At 43.0% G+C, this 15,225-nt stretch overlaps 1 protein-coding gene across 2 annotated transcripts in view; it reads left to right on the top strand.

Moving 5' to 3' along the window:
• dusp8a (dual specificity phosphatase 8a) overlaps positions 1–15,225 on the top strand; it is a 41,619-nt gene that overhangs the window by 4,641 nt on the left and 21,753 nt on the right. For both annotated transcript variants that reach the window (XM_005734886.2, XM_005734885.1), the window contains exons 2-3: positions 2,316–2,714; positions 12,270–12,408. In XM_005734886.2, the coding sequence (XP_005734943.1) occupies positions 2,478–2,714; positions 12,270–12,408 (376 nt within the window). In that variant the 5' untranslated portion in view covers positions 2,316–2,477. The remainder of the gene's footprint in view (positions 1–2,315; positions 2,715–12,269; positions 12,409–15,225) is intronic.

The following is a 15,225-nucleotide window of genomic DNA, read 5'->3' as shown; positions in this document are numbered from 1 at the left end:
TTTTGAGTTTGCCATGGGACAATTGTCAAGCGACATAAAGATGCAGAGCGCTCCGTCTCTGACTACCACACATGTAAACCTGCACACTCATCCCCTCCCCATCTCTGTTCACTGCACAAAAGCAAGAAAGAGAGTGATAGAGAAGGAAGGAGAGATTCAGAGAGGAAAAAGTGTGAGACTGGGTGGGTGGGAGAGCAGTCGCCATTAGACATATGCAGCATCAGATGCTGTGCTCAGCAGCAGCAGGGACACAGAGAAAGACAGCAAAAGATTCACATCCCTCGAAGCTGTGTTGTTAGCTGCACGACCGAAGGGCTTCCTGCCAGATAAGGTACGGTATAACAGGTGATGGGGCAGGTTGTAATGTGGCGGTGGATGTTTTTTGTACAGGGGCAAAGTGGTATTGCAGCAAAGCTTTCTGCAGAGTAGATATCCGGATGCTTATAATGTGAAGTTATGTCAGCATGCTAGTTACACATAAACTGGGATTCACTTTTTCAGTTAAAGAAAAGATCAGCTAAGCTTAGGTGGACTGTGCTCATTTGTTTGTGCTGTTTTATATGTTGTGCAAGCCAGTGGGCGTTTTGCCTTCAACCTTCATTGACTATCTAAATTTTTATCTATGTCAATGCTTGCCGGTATCTACGTTCTGATTCAGCAGCAGTTTGTTGTTTAACAGTGCAAGCAGTTGCTACTGTCTCTCTAGACTCTCTTTCATGTTCTTGTGCTGCTCCTCTTGCATCAGGCGTGTTGCCAGGCAGCGAAAGCATGTGTACATCGGCTGCATGTTCAGTTCATCCAGCAGACTACAAGTCAATAGGAGACGAGCTGTAGGCTGTAGTGAAGCACTACTCAACCTCCATGTCATATGTTTGATGTGGTCGTCTGCATGTGAGATTTGATTTTTCACCCACATTCTCCTTCATCTGTTTCTTCCTTGCTCCACAATCATCCCCTCTCCCTCACCTTGAGCTGGCTAAGTTGCTAGGCTGGAGAGATCCTGGCTGAATAACATCCTTCGTTACCTCCACACAGCTCTCCTTTCTCGCTCTACTCCCTCCCTCTGTGGCGCTGCCAGACCACAGGTGAAAAGTTGCAGGACACAAGTGATTAGATACATTTCCTCCCCAGTTTAACCCCCTCTCTCACTTTCTCACCAGTGTTGTTAACTGTTTTTCTTTTCTGCCCATCCTCTCAAGAGGAACATAGCCTTATCATCGTTTTTGTTTTGGCTACTGCACCTCTGTCACTCACACTCTTCCTTTTCAGCCGAGGTTTAAACCTCCATTTACGCTTTGGGGTAAGCGAGAAGAGGCCCATTCATTTTTAATGACACCACGTGCCTGTAGATGAATAAAACAACATGGCTGCATTCACATTCTGACCTTTTACTTGTCGCATGACACCTGGTTGACCAATGAAATGGACCTCAAACTACGCTGGGTTTTTTTTCATTTGCATGTTGACTTAATTAAATGGCACAGTGGTTTTGTAATGTGCAGTCTAGCACGCGCACACATGCTGTTTCTCACAACCCCAATAAACGACTGATCGTGTGTGTGTGTGTGTGTGTGTGTGTGTGTCCCATGTTAAAGGTAAAAGGGCTGTGGTGAATGTGAGCACAGAGGAGATCAGAGTGATTAGAAGTGACGGATAGACGGAGGCAGTTCATCAAGTTTGTGGATGGTTAATTTGAAACACACATACAAACACACACGCACAGGATGTCACACAGGCCTTCTGCCTGTGTCCAGACCTGCTCTTTGAATTCCCCTGGCTTAATTTATCGCACGCTCTCAGTTTCCTGTTTCACGAGCTACTGCACAAGAGACCCTCGGTCAACAACCACCAGCCTTCACACAGTTACACAGGCACTCACACTTGTCGAATTTAAGTCTTTGTCTTCGGATGTGTGATATTCCTTCAGATCCCAGGACTGCTAAATCTCGTTGGATGATCCGGTCAGCTTTTAAGTCTTTAAATAACTTTTGTATTCATCTTTATAGCACTGTGGTTATTTTAAAATGCCAGGTGCTAAATATCTGCTAATAAAAGATAATGCAAAAGATCAAAAGTACGTGTGAATTCTTGTGCTAGAGTCAGGATTGGAAATGTGTGTGAAATGGATCCGTTGTTGTGACTTTGCAGCAGTTGAGTTTGAAGGGCTTTATTTGTTGCCATGGAGTGATTGAGTGAAGCTTAGACCAACACGTGCCCTTTATGATCACATGTTTGTCGCGTTCTTACATTTCTCCATGAATGCTTTGCTTACTTAATTCTCTTTCCTTTTTTTTTTTTGTCGCTTCTTCTTTTAGGCACCATGGATCTCCCAGCGTCTGCTCCAGTGGTAGCCCTTCTCCACTGACCCTTATCTCCTCCTTCCTCCACCTCTCTCATCTACCCCTCATTCTTCATACCCCACTACCCCTCACCCCCACGTCTTTGACCCTAGCTTACCACTCAGCCCGTCTTACATCATGGCAGGGGAGAAAGGGCCCAACAAGAAGAGCGCCATGGACATCAAGCGCCTGGCGAGCCTCATCCAGAGAGGGACAGGCCGCTTGCTGGTGATTGACAGCAGGACGTTTTCTGAGTACAATGCGTCACACGTACAAGGCGCGGTCAACGTTTGCTGCTCAAAGCTGGTGAAGAGGCGGCTGCAGCAGGACAAAGTGTCTGTCACTGAGCTGCTTCAACCCAATGGCAAAGTGAAGGTGAGTTAAAGCTCAATTAAGGCTACCTGACAGCTGATGCTTTTTGGGTGGTAGAATGTGATTAGAGAGCCATTCACTTAAGTGCCAAGCTGACATTATGCCAAGCTCCTACCTTGCTGATAACGGTGAGACACTTGATTCCTACCTGCTTCATAATCTACTCTTAAAACCTCTTAAAATGGTCATTTGTATGTTTTTACACTTCTCACAAATAAATAAGACAAAGCATGCTAACTGCTGAGATTTAGAGGTGCCAGTAAGTGGAGTTTGTCACTTTTGCTCGGAGCCAAACTAGCCGTTTCCCCTGTGTGCAGTCTTTGTGCCAAGCCAAATTTAAGATGCTGGTAGTTTTACAATTACGAAACTCATATTGATCTCGTATTGAAGAACATGAGTGGTATTCATATTCTTATTGAACTTGATCAAAATAAAAATTTGAGTGTTTCAAAAAATGGTTCGCGTTTTTATATTTAGTGCTTTCTGTGCTTCATAAATTCCCTCAACCCACAGACTGAAATAACTCCTTTAAACAACTGATTGACTTGTCCCAAGCAAACCTTGGTGATTTACAAATTTTTGTTTGTTCGTCTGCTCACATTTAGAGTTTAGTAGTATAGCAGCTCTGCTTGTAGCATGTATTCATTATGCAGTAGGTGCAGTGGGTTGATATAGGAGGACTTTCTTTGAGCCTGGGGTCTCAGATTCAGGTTCCCTTGTCAGCACGCTGTCACACCGTTGAAGTGCCGTCATGCAAGATGCTGACTTTACGCCAGCTGTATGAGATTATTACCAACAGTCTGACCTGCGTTTCACTGTAGTTCCAAACTAGCCTCCTCTGTGTTAGCCAAGCACATCAGGGGATGCTATATTTGGTGGGCAGGCACGCATACTGTATGTTTGTTGCTTATCAGTTGCCTTGAAATCGGATCCTTCTGGTTTCCATGACTTCTCCTCTGAATATGACAGCCTTCTTTCCATGGCCTGTCCAGCCGCGGCATGCTGACTCCTGTATTTTTAGTCTCTGTGTGAAACTGAAGGATCTCTGGGGGGTGGGCAAGGGGAGAAGAGGAGGGTTGAGATCAGTGTGTTTTGTGTGCGGTATGTGCTTTTTGTGCTGTCATGTTTGCGCATGCATTCATCAGCTAACAGTTTTACTTGACTGAATACAGAAAGCAAAAAAGCTGTAGAGGACATGGGAGATGATTTTCTGCCTCCTGGCTTCAAATGTTATTTTTAGATATTTAACTTTTTAGTTACACCCAGTGCAATAAAACAATGATTCACAGCAACCCATGACACTTGCCAGGTGAGTGAATTTTTTTTTTTTAGGCGTGACTCAGAATGGCAGTTCACACTTCTTTTTTGTTGTTCTACTTCCTGGTTGCCAGGAGGCGGTCTGGTTGTCTGGCCTGCCACTCATCTTATTCTGTTGAGCCTATTTATAAGAGTGATTTATGACCAGCTTCCATTTTATGCCATTGTGTGTCAGCCCCAAACTGGCTGACATGTATTTACCTGCTTGGTACATCTTTCATAACTAAAAACATCACTTCCCAAAAAAAAGGCAAATATTTAGACTTCATTACTTTATTGCTCTGTTTACTCCTGCTGGGTTACACTAACATTTGTAGATGACAGACAGCGTCTACATGTTAAAATGAACTTCAGTTCCCCTAATAGCACCTGGGATATTTAACCGAGTCCCTATATACCTGCTGTTTTTCCCTGGCTCTAATGCTTTAATGCGAGTCGACCCCACATGCCTTCCTTTTCACCTAACATGAACCATTATCAGCCAGAAGATTCTGTATCTGAATACTTGTATTATTCCGACCAAAAGATCCAGTTTTGTTCCGATAATGGTTTTATTTTAGCCGAGATCTTACACACCCAAAAATAAAATCTTTTGAACACTAGAGATGTAGACAACAAAGCGAAAGCGATGGATTTAAATTAGCTGCTGCTGGAGAAATGTTTATTTGAGGCTTTGGATCACTGTCAGAGTTTCAGTTTCATTACTTGCCCTGAGTGCAGCGCGCTAGAGCGTGTTTCTGTGCTCTGTCTCTGGGTTCATCTCTGTGTGGGGCTCTGTGCTTGGCAGATCTCACACTGTGGCACCCCACAGAGCCATGCTTCCTCCTGATTTCGCTCACTTTCATTCTCGTGACAGCTCTGTCTGTCTGTTTTGCAACCATAGCCTGCAGCTGCTCGCAACCACCTCGATTCTTATTAGTTTATTCCAGTTCTCCTCTCACTGTCTAGTGTTGTCCCATGCCTGCTTTGTTATTATCCATTCCCCACCCCCAGTAAAGAGGATAAGGCTTGCGATTAATGCTAGGCTGGATAAAGCTGGAACTAGCCGGGTTAGAGAGGAGGGCCTGACGGACCCAGACTCTTTTGTTATTGGCTAAGCATGACATCATCCCTTTTGTGTGGCCACTGGCAGGCCGCGGGCTGGGCACGTGCAGATTGGCTGTGTGGTGTTTAAGCCAGCTCCCGACTGACCCCCCCATACACACACACACACACACACACACACACACACACACACACACACACACCATCGTCTGTACCCCCCACATGGCTCTGAGCATCTCCAGGAGCTGTCTCAGCCAGCCAAAATGCCAAAGGACACCATTGTGGCTCTTTGTATGGGAAGTGAATGCAGGAAGCAGGAGAGCAGCATTGACAGTATTCATGGATGGGCTGTTGCCTCCGCCTCCTCCCCAGCTGCCTCTCGCCTCGCATCCCATTGAGAACTAATAGCCTGCGTCCCCCAAGGCGCTGCACTCACCCTCTTTCATCGAAGCTCCCAATGCTTCAGTTAACTGAGCTGAATGAACAGAACAGCAGCAAACAAAATGGTGTCCTCTTTCTTCTGCCTTTCACGTTCCATCCCTTCATAGCTCCTTTTATTAATGCTCTCTATTAATGTAGGTGTAGAGAACTGGACACAGTAGGCTAGATGATGGACGACCTCTGCTGGGAGAGCGCAGGCTTAGTCGGAAATGGGGCTTCCTCATGCGTTTTCCGACAGGCTAGAGGGCAGGCGGCTGGTTTCTTGGCTTAAGCCTGGCTAATCCCTGCTGCTGTGACAGGGACAGCCGGCCAGGCAGGCCTGACAGATGGACCAGAGGTTTTCACTACCAGTAACCAGCCTGGGGAAGCACCCTTCCTCTTCTATATAGACATGGACCCCACGCTTTTGTTAAACGAAATAGCATGCCTGCATATAGATACGTTACACTTATGAGCTGTCAAATCTGTTAATGTGGCAGAACTTAAATATTTATAACCACAAGTAGGTTTCCAGATGAAAATTTAGCTGATTTTTGCATTTTTGATGTAAACTGAAGAAACCAGCTGTATCAGCACACTGACCAAGATGTAGTGCATCAAGTTTAAGACAGATGTGACGGCGTGAACTTGTAAAATTTAGGATTTCTGCTTGCAAAATAGAATAATGCTGAAATCAATATAGCACAAATAAATAACCAAAAAAAGAAAATTGATAAATATATTGAGCAATTCCCCAGTACTGGACTCTGTAATGGGTATTAACTGATTGGTTGAGACATTTAATCAAGATCAAGAGAGGAAAAAAAGTGTTTTTGAAAGTCGAATGACAACAAGTGAAACCCTTAACAGTCACTTTCAGCTTTCTAAATGCTGCTGATTTCCTTTTGTGATTTCTGCACTATTAGTCAGACTAAACAGGCAATTTGAAGAAATTATGCAAACAGATTTAAACATATTTCTCCAATTTCACTGTATAATCAAAGAACAATAAATAACTGAATAATTGTTAGCTGCAGCCGTACCAATGTGATGCCTTTATGGAAACATTCATTTTACACCTGAAAATATTCTCCAGCTGTTGTGATACCAACATTTTAGACATGATAATGAACAATAGGCTGATTCTTTTTGTTTGGTATAATGGGCATGCAGCAATAAAGTCAAGAAAGGCTGTAATCTTGTCTGTGATCTTAATTGGTGATATCGGCTGAGTGCCCTGCCAAACAGAGAGAGATAACATGTGACTAATGGATTTATGCAATGTAGAAGATCTCCATCAATTCCACTGATGACACACCATATGTTGTGTTTATCCTCCATGTCAAGGGTTAGGAGGCGGCTGTAATGATGCATGATAGGGAACCCCATATGGAAAGACAATTTAAAAAATAAATCTCATTAGCTACAGTTGCAAGAATTCATCTTTTTGTATTTCTCTTATAGGATTTTCTTATTAAAATGGTGACTTTCCCATTTTTCTCTTACAGCATGTTTACTTTAATTCATGCTTAATTCAGTGTTGCATGAAAAAAGTTACACGTTCATGAGTAAATCAAATGTGCATCTAAAGAGGAAATAGTTATTTACTTTGTTATGATCAAAAAGTGTTTGTCATCTAGTGTCTGACACAGACTGTGTTTTACCATCAAGGACATCACACGTGTTTCGTGTGTCATCTCCCATGATTGCAAGAGTGGACTCTGAGAACATAGATGATGAATTTCTGTGTTGGTTATTTCCCAGGTGACCCAGATGGGAAAAATGGGAAATTTCCGTGTGTTTCATTCACATTTATCTGAGTTTAAACAGAAATGCTAAAGCCAGCAGTGGTGTTTCTACAAAGATGGATAATGTCATATGTTTGCTTTGATGAGGTCATGCACTGAGTCATTGTTTGCTTTTAAGATCCCACTGTTTAACATAGACACACATGTCATAATCTGTATATAGTTTCAGATCTAATCACAAAGTAAAACTAACAATTACAGAAAATATAATATATGTATATTTCTTTACTCTAGTGTGAGTTCATGGGAGAGGATTTTGGGATACAAAACATGGCTTCATTATATAAAGAATTGGGAGGATGATGAGGTGTTACCACATAAAGAGAATGAATGCTTTCTTTACAGACAAAAATGAAGTCTGTGTACTGAGACAGACAAACTGTGTACTTTTATGTAAAAGTATAAAAATTCACTTGTATATAAATGTGTACCCTGAACAGGGCCTTATGTGTGTCTGTGTGCTAAAGGATCCCTGATATTCACCAACATGTAGGTGTGACCACACCAGATCAGGTGACCACATCTCAGAAATCATCAGGGATGACCTCACACTGCACATGCACAGAGCCGTCAGGAGCTTTCACCACCATGCCACATACCCACATCCCAGTCAGGTTCACTTTCATTCAGGTGTAAAGTTTTACTTTAAAGGATGTTTCACAGTTATTCCCCATACTAAGGCTAGAATCTAAATTATCTATGAACCCAGGTTGAACCATATTATATACCTCTTTCCACATCTTATGAGCACAGTTGGTCGTGTCTCACACACACATATCACACCTACTGAAGCATACATGGAGGTGGCAGCTGCCAGTTTCAGTCAATGACATCATCATCCCCAGGGTGGTAGCTTGACAGTCGCGAGAGGTGTAGTTTGCACCTGTGAGCCGGGGTCTTAAACAGACTTATTGAATACTTAAAAGGGGACACTAGAGTACATGCAATATACCGTGTATACTGTTGAAAGTTTGGTCCAGTTGGTGCCACATCGGCATAGAAATAATGTTAGAAATGTACCCAGAAACCAACTGAAATGATAGGCGTATGGGTGGTACGTACTTAATTTTTTTCTGGTGAATCAGTATGACAAACTCTGACTCCTGCTCACTGTGCTGTCTTTTTAAAGAGAGATTTCGTAATTGCCGTTTCCTGTATCTCTTCAGCTCCTCGTTACTGAAGAATTTACTGTTAACTGAAGATGGCTCGTACCGCACTCCTCTTGTTTTGTGTGGGTCCTCCCAGAGTGGACACCGTGAGGGGACCCAGACTGTGCTTCAGGAATGTGGGTCCATTTTTAGATTTGTGTCACAGACCAGTACACACACACATACTCCCACTCAGCACTGACCTTGTCACTGGTCAGCAGCAAGACAGGGGTCAGAGGGAAGTTGTATGTCACTTTTTTGCACAAACTGTTACCGTAAAGCAGGACAGCGTTTCCCTTACTTCATAGATATCTTCTGTTGCCAAGCTACCCATCAGTTATCTTTCATTATGTGTGTGTGTGTGTGTGTGTGTGTGTGTGTGTGTGTGTGTGTGTGTGTGTGTGTGTGTGTATACATACAAACTGTTCCTTCAGAGGAGCATTGACACAAAGTCCATGCCCTAACTTGCAGCCTTGTCTCCAACCTCGTTTTTCTTCCACTCCTTACATATTTTATAACAGGGTCAGTTAGAAGTGTACAGGGACTTCTGACTCTCTTGCCCAATCCCTTCATTTTTTTTCTCTTTCAGGATCAAATGTTATCCTTTTTCTAGCTCTGTGTATCTCATTTAATAGAATTTCATCTTTTATGCATCTTGCCTCTCATGTTTGTTGTTTATTCTCTGCTGTGACGCCGGTCTCCAACTCCTTTAGAGAGACCTGGGTGCAGCAGGATTGTAGCATTTGGTGTGCTAGTGCTACCTTCTGTCCCTCCATCCCTCTCTTGCTTTATATCTAATCCTCCCTCAAGTTTCCGTCTGATCCCCCTTCTTGGCATTCCTTTCCCTGGCTTCCTCTTCTGTTCCTTCATCCCTTGTTTTTCCTCTCTGCTAGTGGCATTCCTTGTTTACCTGCAGTGTGCATGCGTCAGAGAGCCTGGGCCAGTACTGTAATAGTAGTGATGCTGTAGCACTGCAGAGGGATGAGGGATCTGTACTACTGCTGCAGTCTGACAGCAAGTCCCAGCCCTGGGTCGTTGACCTCCAGCACTGCAGCAACCTCCATGTGTTTCACATGCTTAGCCAGATGGGTAGTTTTTAGCATCTGGTGTAATATTCTTCTATCTGTTATGCCATTTATACTTTCTAACAAATCTAGACATTTCTTTTCGTCTTATAAGGGAATAAGGTGAGATTTATTTATCAAAAAATAGTCATCAAAATGGCATTTAACTGTCACTTAATTTTATCATTTGCAGCAAATTTGTAGATTTTTTCCTATATTGTGGTAGTACCACCAAACCTGTGAAAATAAAATGTTAAAAAATGCAACTGCAGTGTCTGTGGTTGTTTGAGAAAAGTATTTAATTATGATGTTTTCTATGTAATGCATGAACACAGTAGTTTCACAGAGAGCGACAGTATTTCCTTTATGAGATTCATTCCATGTTTTCACATTAGAAAGTAAACCTTTTAGACTGCGCAGCTGATAAACAACACCAAAGTGTGCATTGAGCGGTGTGTTTATATTTGTGTTAACGCACGTTTGTACGGTTAAAGGCCTGTAATCCTCAGGCACTGAGATCAGACTCCCAAATTAGATCTGATCCCATTAGGATTATTAGCCAAAATATCCAGGGTTAGTTAGGATGAAGGATGCAGGGAATTTAAAACAAAGACAAAGAGACGCAGGGCAAATAACAAATTGTGCATTGTGGGCAGTTTAATGCTAAAACAGGAAATCATAGAAATGGTGCACTTTAATTACGGTTAAATTAATGCTAATCACCTCTGGGCTCTTTCTTTTTTTGATCTTAATCTGGTTGATATTTTGTACGTGAGTGTATACTGGGCCAGATGGCCTCACAGCTGCATTGCACACAAACCATGATCTTATTATTTTTGCAGCGTATTTTAGCAACAGTTGTTTATTGCAACCACTTTAGGTGATATAGATAAGAAGTCTAAATATCGCAATGCTAATAAATAGAATAAAAAGAAACCAGGGTGTTTGCAATTTTCTGATGGTTTGTGTTGCAGATTATTTATGAAGCTGTTAACAGTAGGCTGCTTGTCGCTATAAGATGTTAACCAGCACTATTTGTCAGTGTCTTTTTGCAATCCCATAATATAGGTCTGGTTACTTCCTTCACATTGGATGAACTATTTATAGAATATCACATCATGTATGTTGTTGTTTTTGTTTTGTTTTTTGCAGATATTGATGTTTGCTGCCATGTCGTGCATAAAGCTCATGTAAATTTCACTGCAGGTTCACACACATCAAGTGTGGGCTTTGCTGTAAATAACCACTTCTAAATGGTTCCCTGTCATAAGTCATTTGAGAGCTTATAATGGGTAGTCTGTTTTATAAACGAGACCTCAGGTTTTCATTCTTTTAGGTCAGTATTGGTGTTGGATGCAGGCAGGCTTAGCTAAGTCAGCCTTTATTAAGCCGGAGTGAGATTTTAGCATGCTTCAGAGACTGACCTTGTCCTGTCTAAATCACCTGCCTGGCAGTCTTCCAAGCCACTCTGCTACAGCTGCTCTGTAAGCAGAAACATTAGCAAACGCGCTCCAGGTGCACTGTGGAGCTGTGTATATCATGAGTTGTCATCGCCATTGTGCCTTCATGTGCACAGAGAGCAAAGAGACATTGAGGAAGTGGAAGCTAGCAGATATTCAGCGGCACTTTGCACATGAGGATGATGTGCTTTTGTTGTTTACTGAGGTACGCTAAGAATTCACGACCCGTCTTGTTTCATTGTCGCCGCGCTCCGTCTTCTGTTTCCTCTCCTAAATTCCTTTTTTGTCCCCTTTTTCTTTTTCTCAATTTTTGTCTCTATTGTTCACTGACCCAATGTGTAGTTACCCCCACACCTCACCCCAATCCCCCTCCATCCTTTTCTCCCTGTAGCTGGCCCTCCTTCCCGCTCCCTCTCCCGTCTCCTGTCCAGTGGCGGTTCAGTGAGGTAGTGATTCATAGCTGCAGTAGGCGCTGCCTGATGGTCATGTGACCAAAGCCTGCCTGACAACATGGAGAATGAACACAGTCTGGCTAGTTTGTGTGCAGCCTCATGCACATGCTCCCTCATGCAAACACACACACGCAAAGAAATACTTTGTCGCATCAGCGCATGCTCACATCCTCTCATCTTTCTCCCAATCTGACATAAACAGCATCACTATGAAGCCACTGGATGTCCACGCCCTTCGCTATGCAGCCAGCTTTCATGATTTTATCCTCTATTACTGCAATCATCCTTCTCATATTTGTCCAAAACAAAACATTATGACTGAACAGTGCAATACCCTACCCTAATGCAATATTCATAGTCCTGTGCATTATCTTATAACTATAAGCACGCGCAGTGCTTGCTGTTTACTGTTGCAGTCACAGGCACCAGTAAAAGTTTATTGTCAAAACACCCAGTAGTGTGTTTGTGAGTTCCTTTTTATTTCTTTTTTATTTTTGTTGCTTCTTCCTGGAAAATGTGAAAGCAGCACAGAGGTCAGGTATTTGAGGAAACAGGTTTGGTCCCTGCCGCAGCTCATTTACCATCACTGCGTCATCAGAATGCCCTCTTACAATGCCTGGGTTTACTCAGGCGAAAGGAAATATTCCTCAAACCCCACCCACAAGTTTGAATACATGTCATAGATTCAAATGCTGGGGTTGTCCCAAGTCCCAAATTACCCAAGATGCCAATTAGATAGAAATTCCAGTTTTTTCTAACTCCTACTTCCTTGCTGGCTTTGACACAAGATATTTTTGTTGTATAATCAATTCTCTTCTCTTCCTTGTTGTTTATCTTCTGTGCAGGTTGAGCTGGGCAGGAAGCAGGAAGTGGTGGTTTATGACCAGAGTTCCAAAGAAGCAGGGCATCTGTCCAAAGATGGTTTTGTGCACATTCTCATGGGAAAGTTGGAGGGCACCTTCCACAAAGTCTCCCTTCTCACCGGTAAGACATGTGTGGTGGTGTTGGTGGTGGTGCAAAAGAAAAGGGGAAAGAGCAGACTTTGTATATCTCAAAGCCTGTTTTCCTTTGTGTGTGTGTGTGTGTATGCACTGCTATTTATTGTAGCCCGAACAGGTGCACTGTTGTCGTTGCACAGTTTGATCAGCAGATGTCACTCATGAGAACAACAGGACAACAATGTAGCCCTTAGTCAGTTCCTCATTTCTTAACACTATACTAGTGTTCTGACTTCGTGGTGTAAGGTTTGCAGGTATGTGTGAGCCCAGGAGGGAGAGGGGAAGTAAACTCCCCTGCACTCTTCCCCTTACCCAGCATCTCTGCAGTAACGGTGAAGCTCAACTTTCAATCCTCTGGCCTTATTTATCACAGTTATTACCCTGTCGTAGTGTCCACTAAGCACACTGAGATTTATAATTGAGCCCCACCAAGACTGTTAATAGTCGTTGAGTTAATAACATCTTGATTGTGGTGGCTGCAGCTTTTTAAGGGATGATATTACACACACACATATCTGCCCACCGAGGCTTATGAATCTGTCCCAAATATGTCAGTGCAGAATGGGGAGTGTAATCTGCCTCAGTCAGGATTTGAAACGAGGCAGCGGAGGCATGCTGCTCTTGCAAATCTCGGCTCTTCTCTCTGCATCCCCATTCTTCTCCTCTTCCCTCCGCTGGGAGATTAGTGCTTTTTTCATGAGTCATTCACGGATGCCTAGGATTGCCTGAAAGCACACAGCCTCTACAATTTGTCACAGAAGTGTACTGAGCGCATGCTTTGGGTGGACACACCCGTGCATACAAAGTGCATACACACGACCGCGTTTGATGCCTCACACACACGAACACAAACACACACTCTCTGATTGCTGAAAAGCCGGGATTTTGTTAATACTGAAGGACCCCCTGTCAGCAGCTCCCTCCTCGTTATCAATCTCGGCTCGTTCTCGTTGTGTTTCTTCAACAGAGGAAGAAAAAGAGGAATCACACCTCTTCCATTTTTGTCCCCGCTTTTCTGCTGTTTCCACGACAACAGTGGCAGAGAATATTCTCCTGTAGGACTCAGCCAATGGTGTCCGCTTTTGTTTGGGTGGTTGTAATATTGGGGTCAGTGGAGCTAGCAGCAGCGTTGTATACATAATATTTGTCTGTATTTGCAGTGCATGCATGCAGGTGGGTGGTGTTGCATGCATGTGCCTGCATGCATTATGACGTTATGTGAACGATTGCTGTGGGATCTGCTTATGTGGGGAAAAAAGCATCAGTGTGAAGGTGTTAGAGATAAGAATAGGATATGCTTGTCAGGATTTTTAAGTGTTGCTGTTAAGTTGCCTTTATTAATGTGACAATGTTTATATTATAATTGGGGATGACGGGCATGTTCATTGCGTCTGCACAGTTTGCAGCAGCAAAGTGCCTGGTGTCTAAAAGGACGCTTGTCTTTTCTGTTACAAAAAAAACCCCACAGTGGCACAATGTGTGATTTGTGAACAAACTGAGCCCAGAGAAAGTTCAAAGGTCAGGGGTCACGATGTGCCATCTTGGATCTCGAGCTCTTCACAGAGCAGTGAAAGCAAGCATGCAAGAAAACTATTTTTCGAAATGGGCCACTGGTTTGACAGAATTACTCATTTGAAGATGTCACACTTGCCTCCTAAAAACCAGTAAAAAGTTGCTCACCTGGTTTTGTGAATGACCAAAGGCCACCACATGCACTAGCCTTTCCCATCCACTCTCTGTACTTTACTGTTAAATAAAAGCCGAAGATGTCAAAAATGAAACCCACCCAAAATAAAATAATGGATTAAATAATGAGTAAAAACGTATGCTTCTTTTTGTCCATCCTTTATTTTTTTGTCCTGTCTCTGCCTCCTCATTCTTGACTTTAATTGGCATTACTCCCGTCTCCCAAATTTTAAAAAATAATCCCAGTTCACACCTCCCTCTCCGCCCACCTTATGCTTTTACACCTCCCTTCTACTGAACCTCTGATTTATGCTACTAATAATTCCCGTGGTGACCTCATATCTGACTGAGGACTTATTTTCAGCCTCACACCAGACGTACACACTACGCAGAGTGTAGCACTGGTGCAAATCCAGTGAGGGGTAATGTGGGTGGGTAAAGGAGGGAGAAATGGATTGCGAGATGAAAAGAATCCATAAATGGGATGAACAGGGTGAATTTGAGAATAATTATGAAGCTGCCTGTCTGAGGGGAGGTTGATTTTTCTACCTTAAATGTCAGTTATGCAGACGCTTGCCAAAGGGAGATTAAGGCAACATTTCTGAAAGGGATTTATGTTTTTTGCATTTTTAAACCTAATGCTTATTGACGTAAATTTCCTTTCAACTAGGGGAAATAAGACAGGAGAAGACAGGAGATGCCAGATAAGCTGCCTGAATGAAATGTTACACAATCATAATGAATGCTCTGGGAACATATTGATCCCAAAACAATCTGTGACCCCTCTCGGGTTTCCACCATTCAGTAATTGATCAACTGGAAAGCACACCATGTCGTTACATGTGGAAAACGTCATACTGGTAGCATTGTCCCAAAAGGGCAATTGTTTTTGTGAATGAAATGACTAATGCAGATTCTCACCCTGTATTAAAGAATGCATTCACGCTGGATGTAGTTGTACTTGGAGAGTGTCCTTGTGAATCCATGCAAGCACAAAGGTTAAGGTTATGCTACTTCATTGATTGCGTGAAAGTGTTTGTGAGAAACATGCCTCTCTCAGGACAGCTGTATTTTTAACACAGTGGTGATCTCACCCAGTTGGAGCTCAAGCTGATGC

The sequence above is a fragment of the Pundamilia nyererei genome, unplaced genomic scaffold (assembly GCF_000239375.1).
Source record: "Pundamilia nyererei isolate P.nyererei 1_Seehausen unplaced genomic scaffold, PunNye1.0 scaffold00060, whole genome shotgun sequence".
Taxonomy (NCBI): domain Eukaryota; kingdom Metazoa; phylum Chordata; class Actinopteri; order Cichliformes; family Cichlidae; genus Pundamilia; species Pundamilia nyererei.
This window is presented reverse-complemented; position numbering and strand designations above follow the sequence as displayed.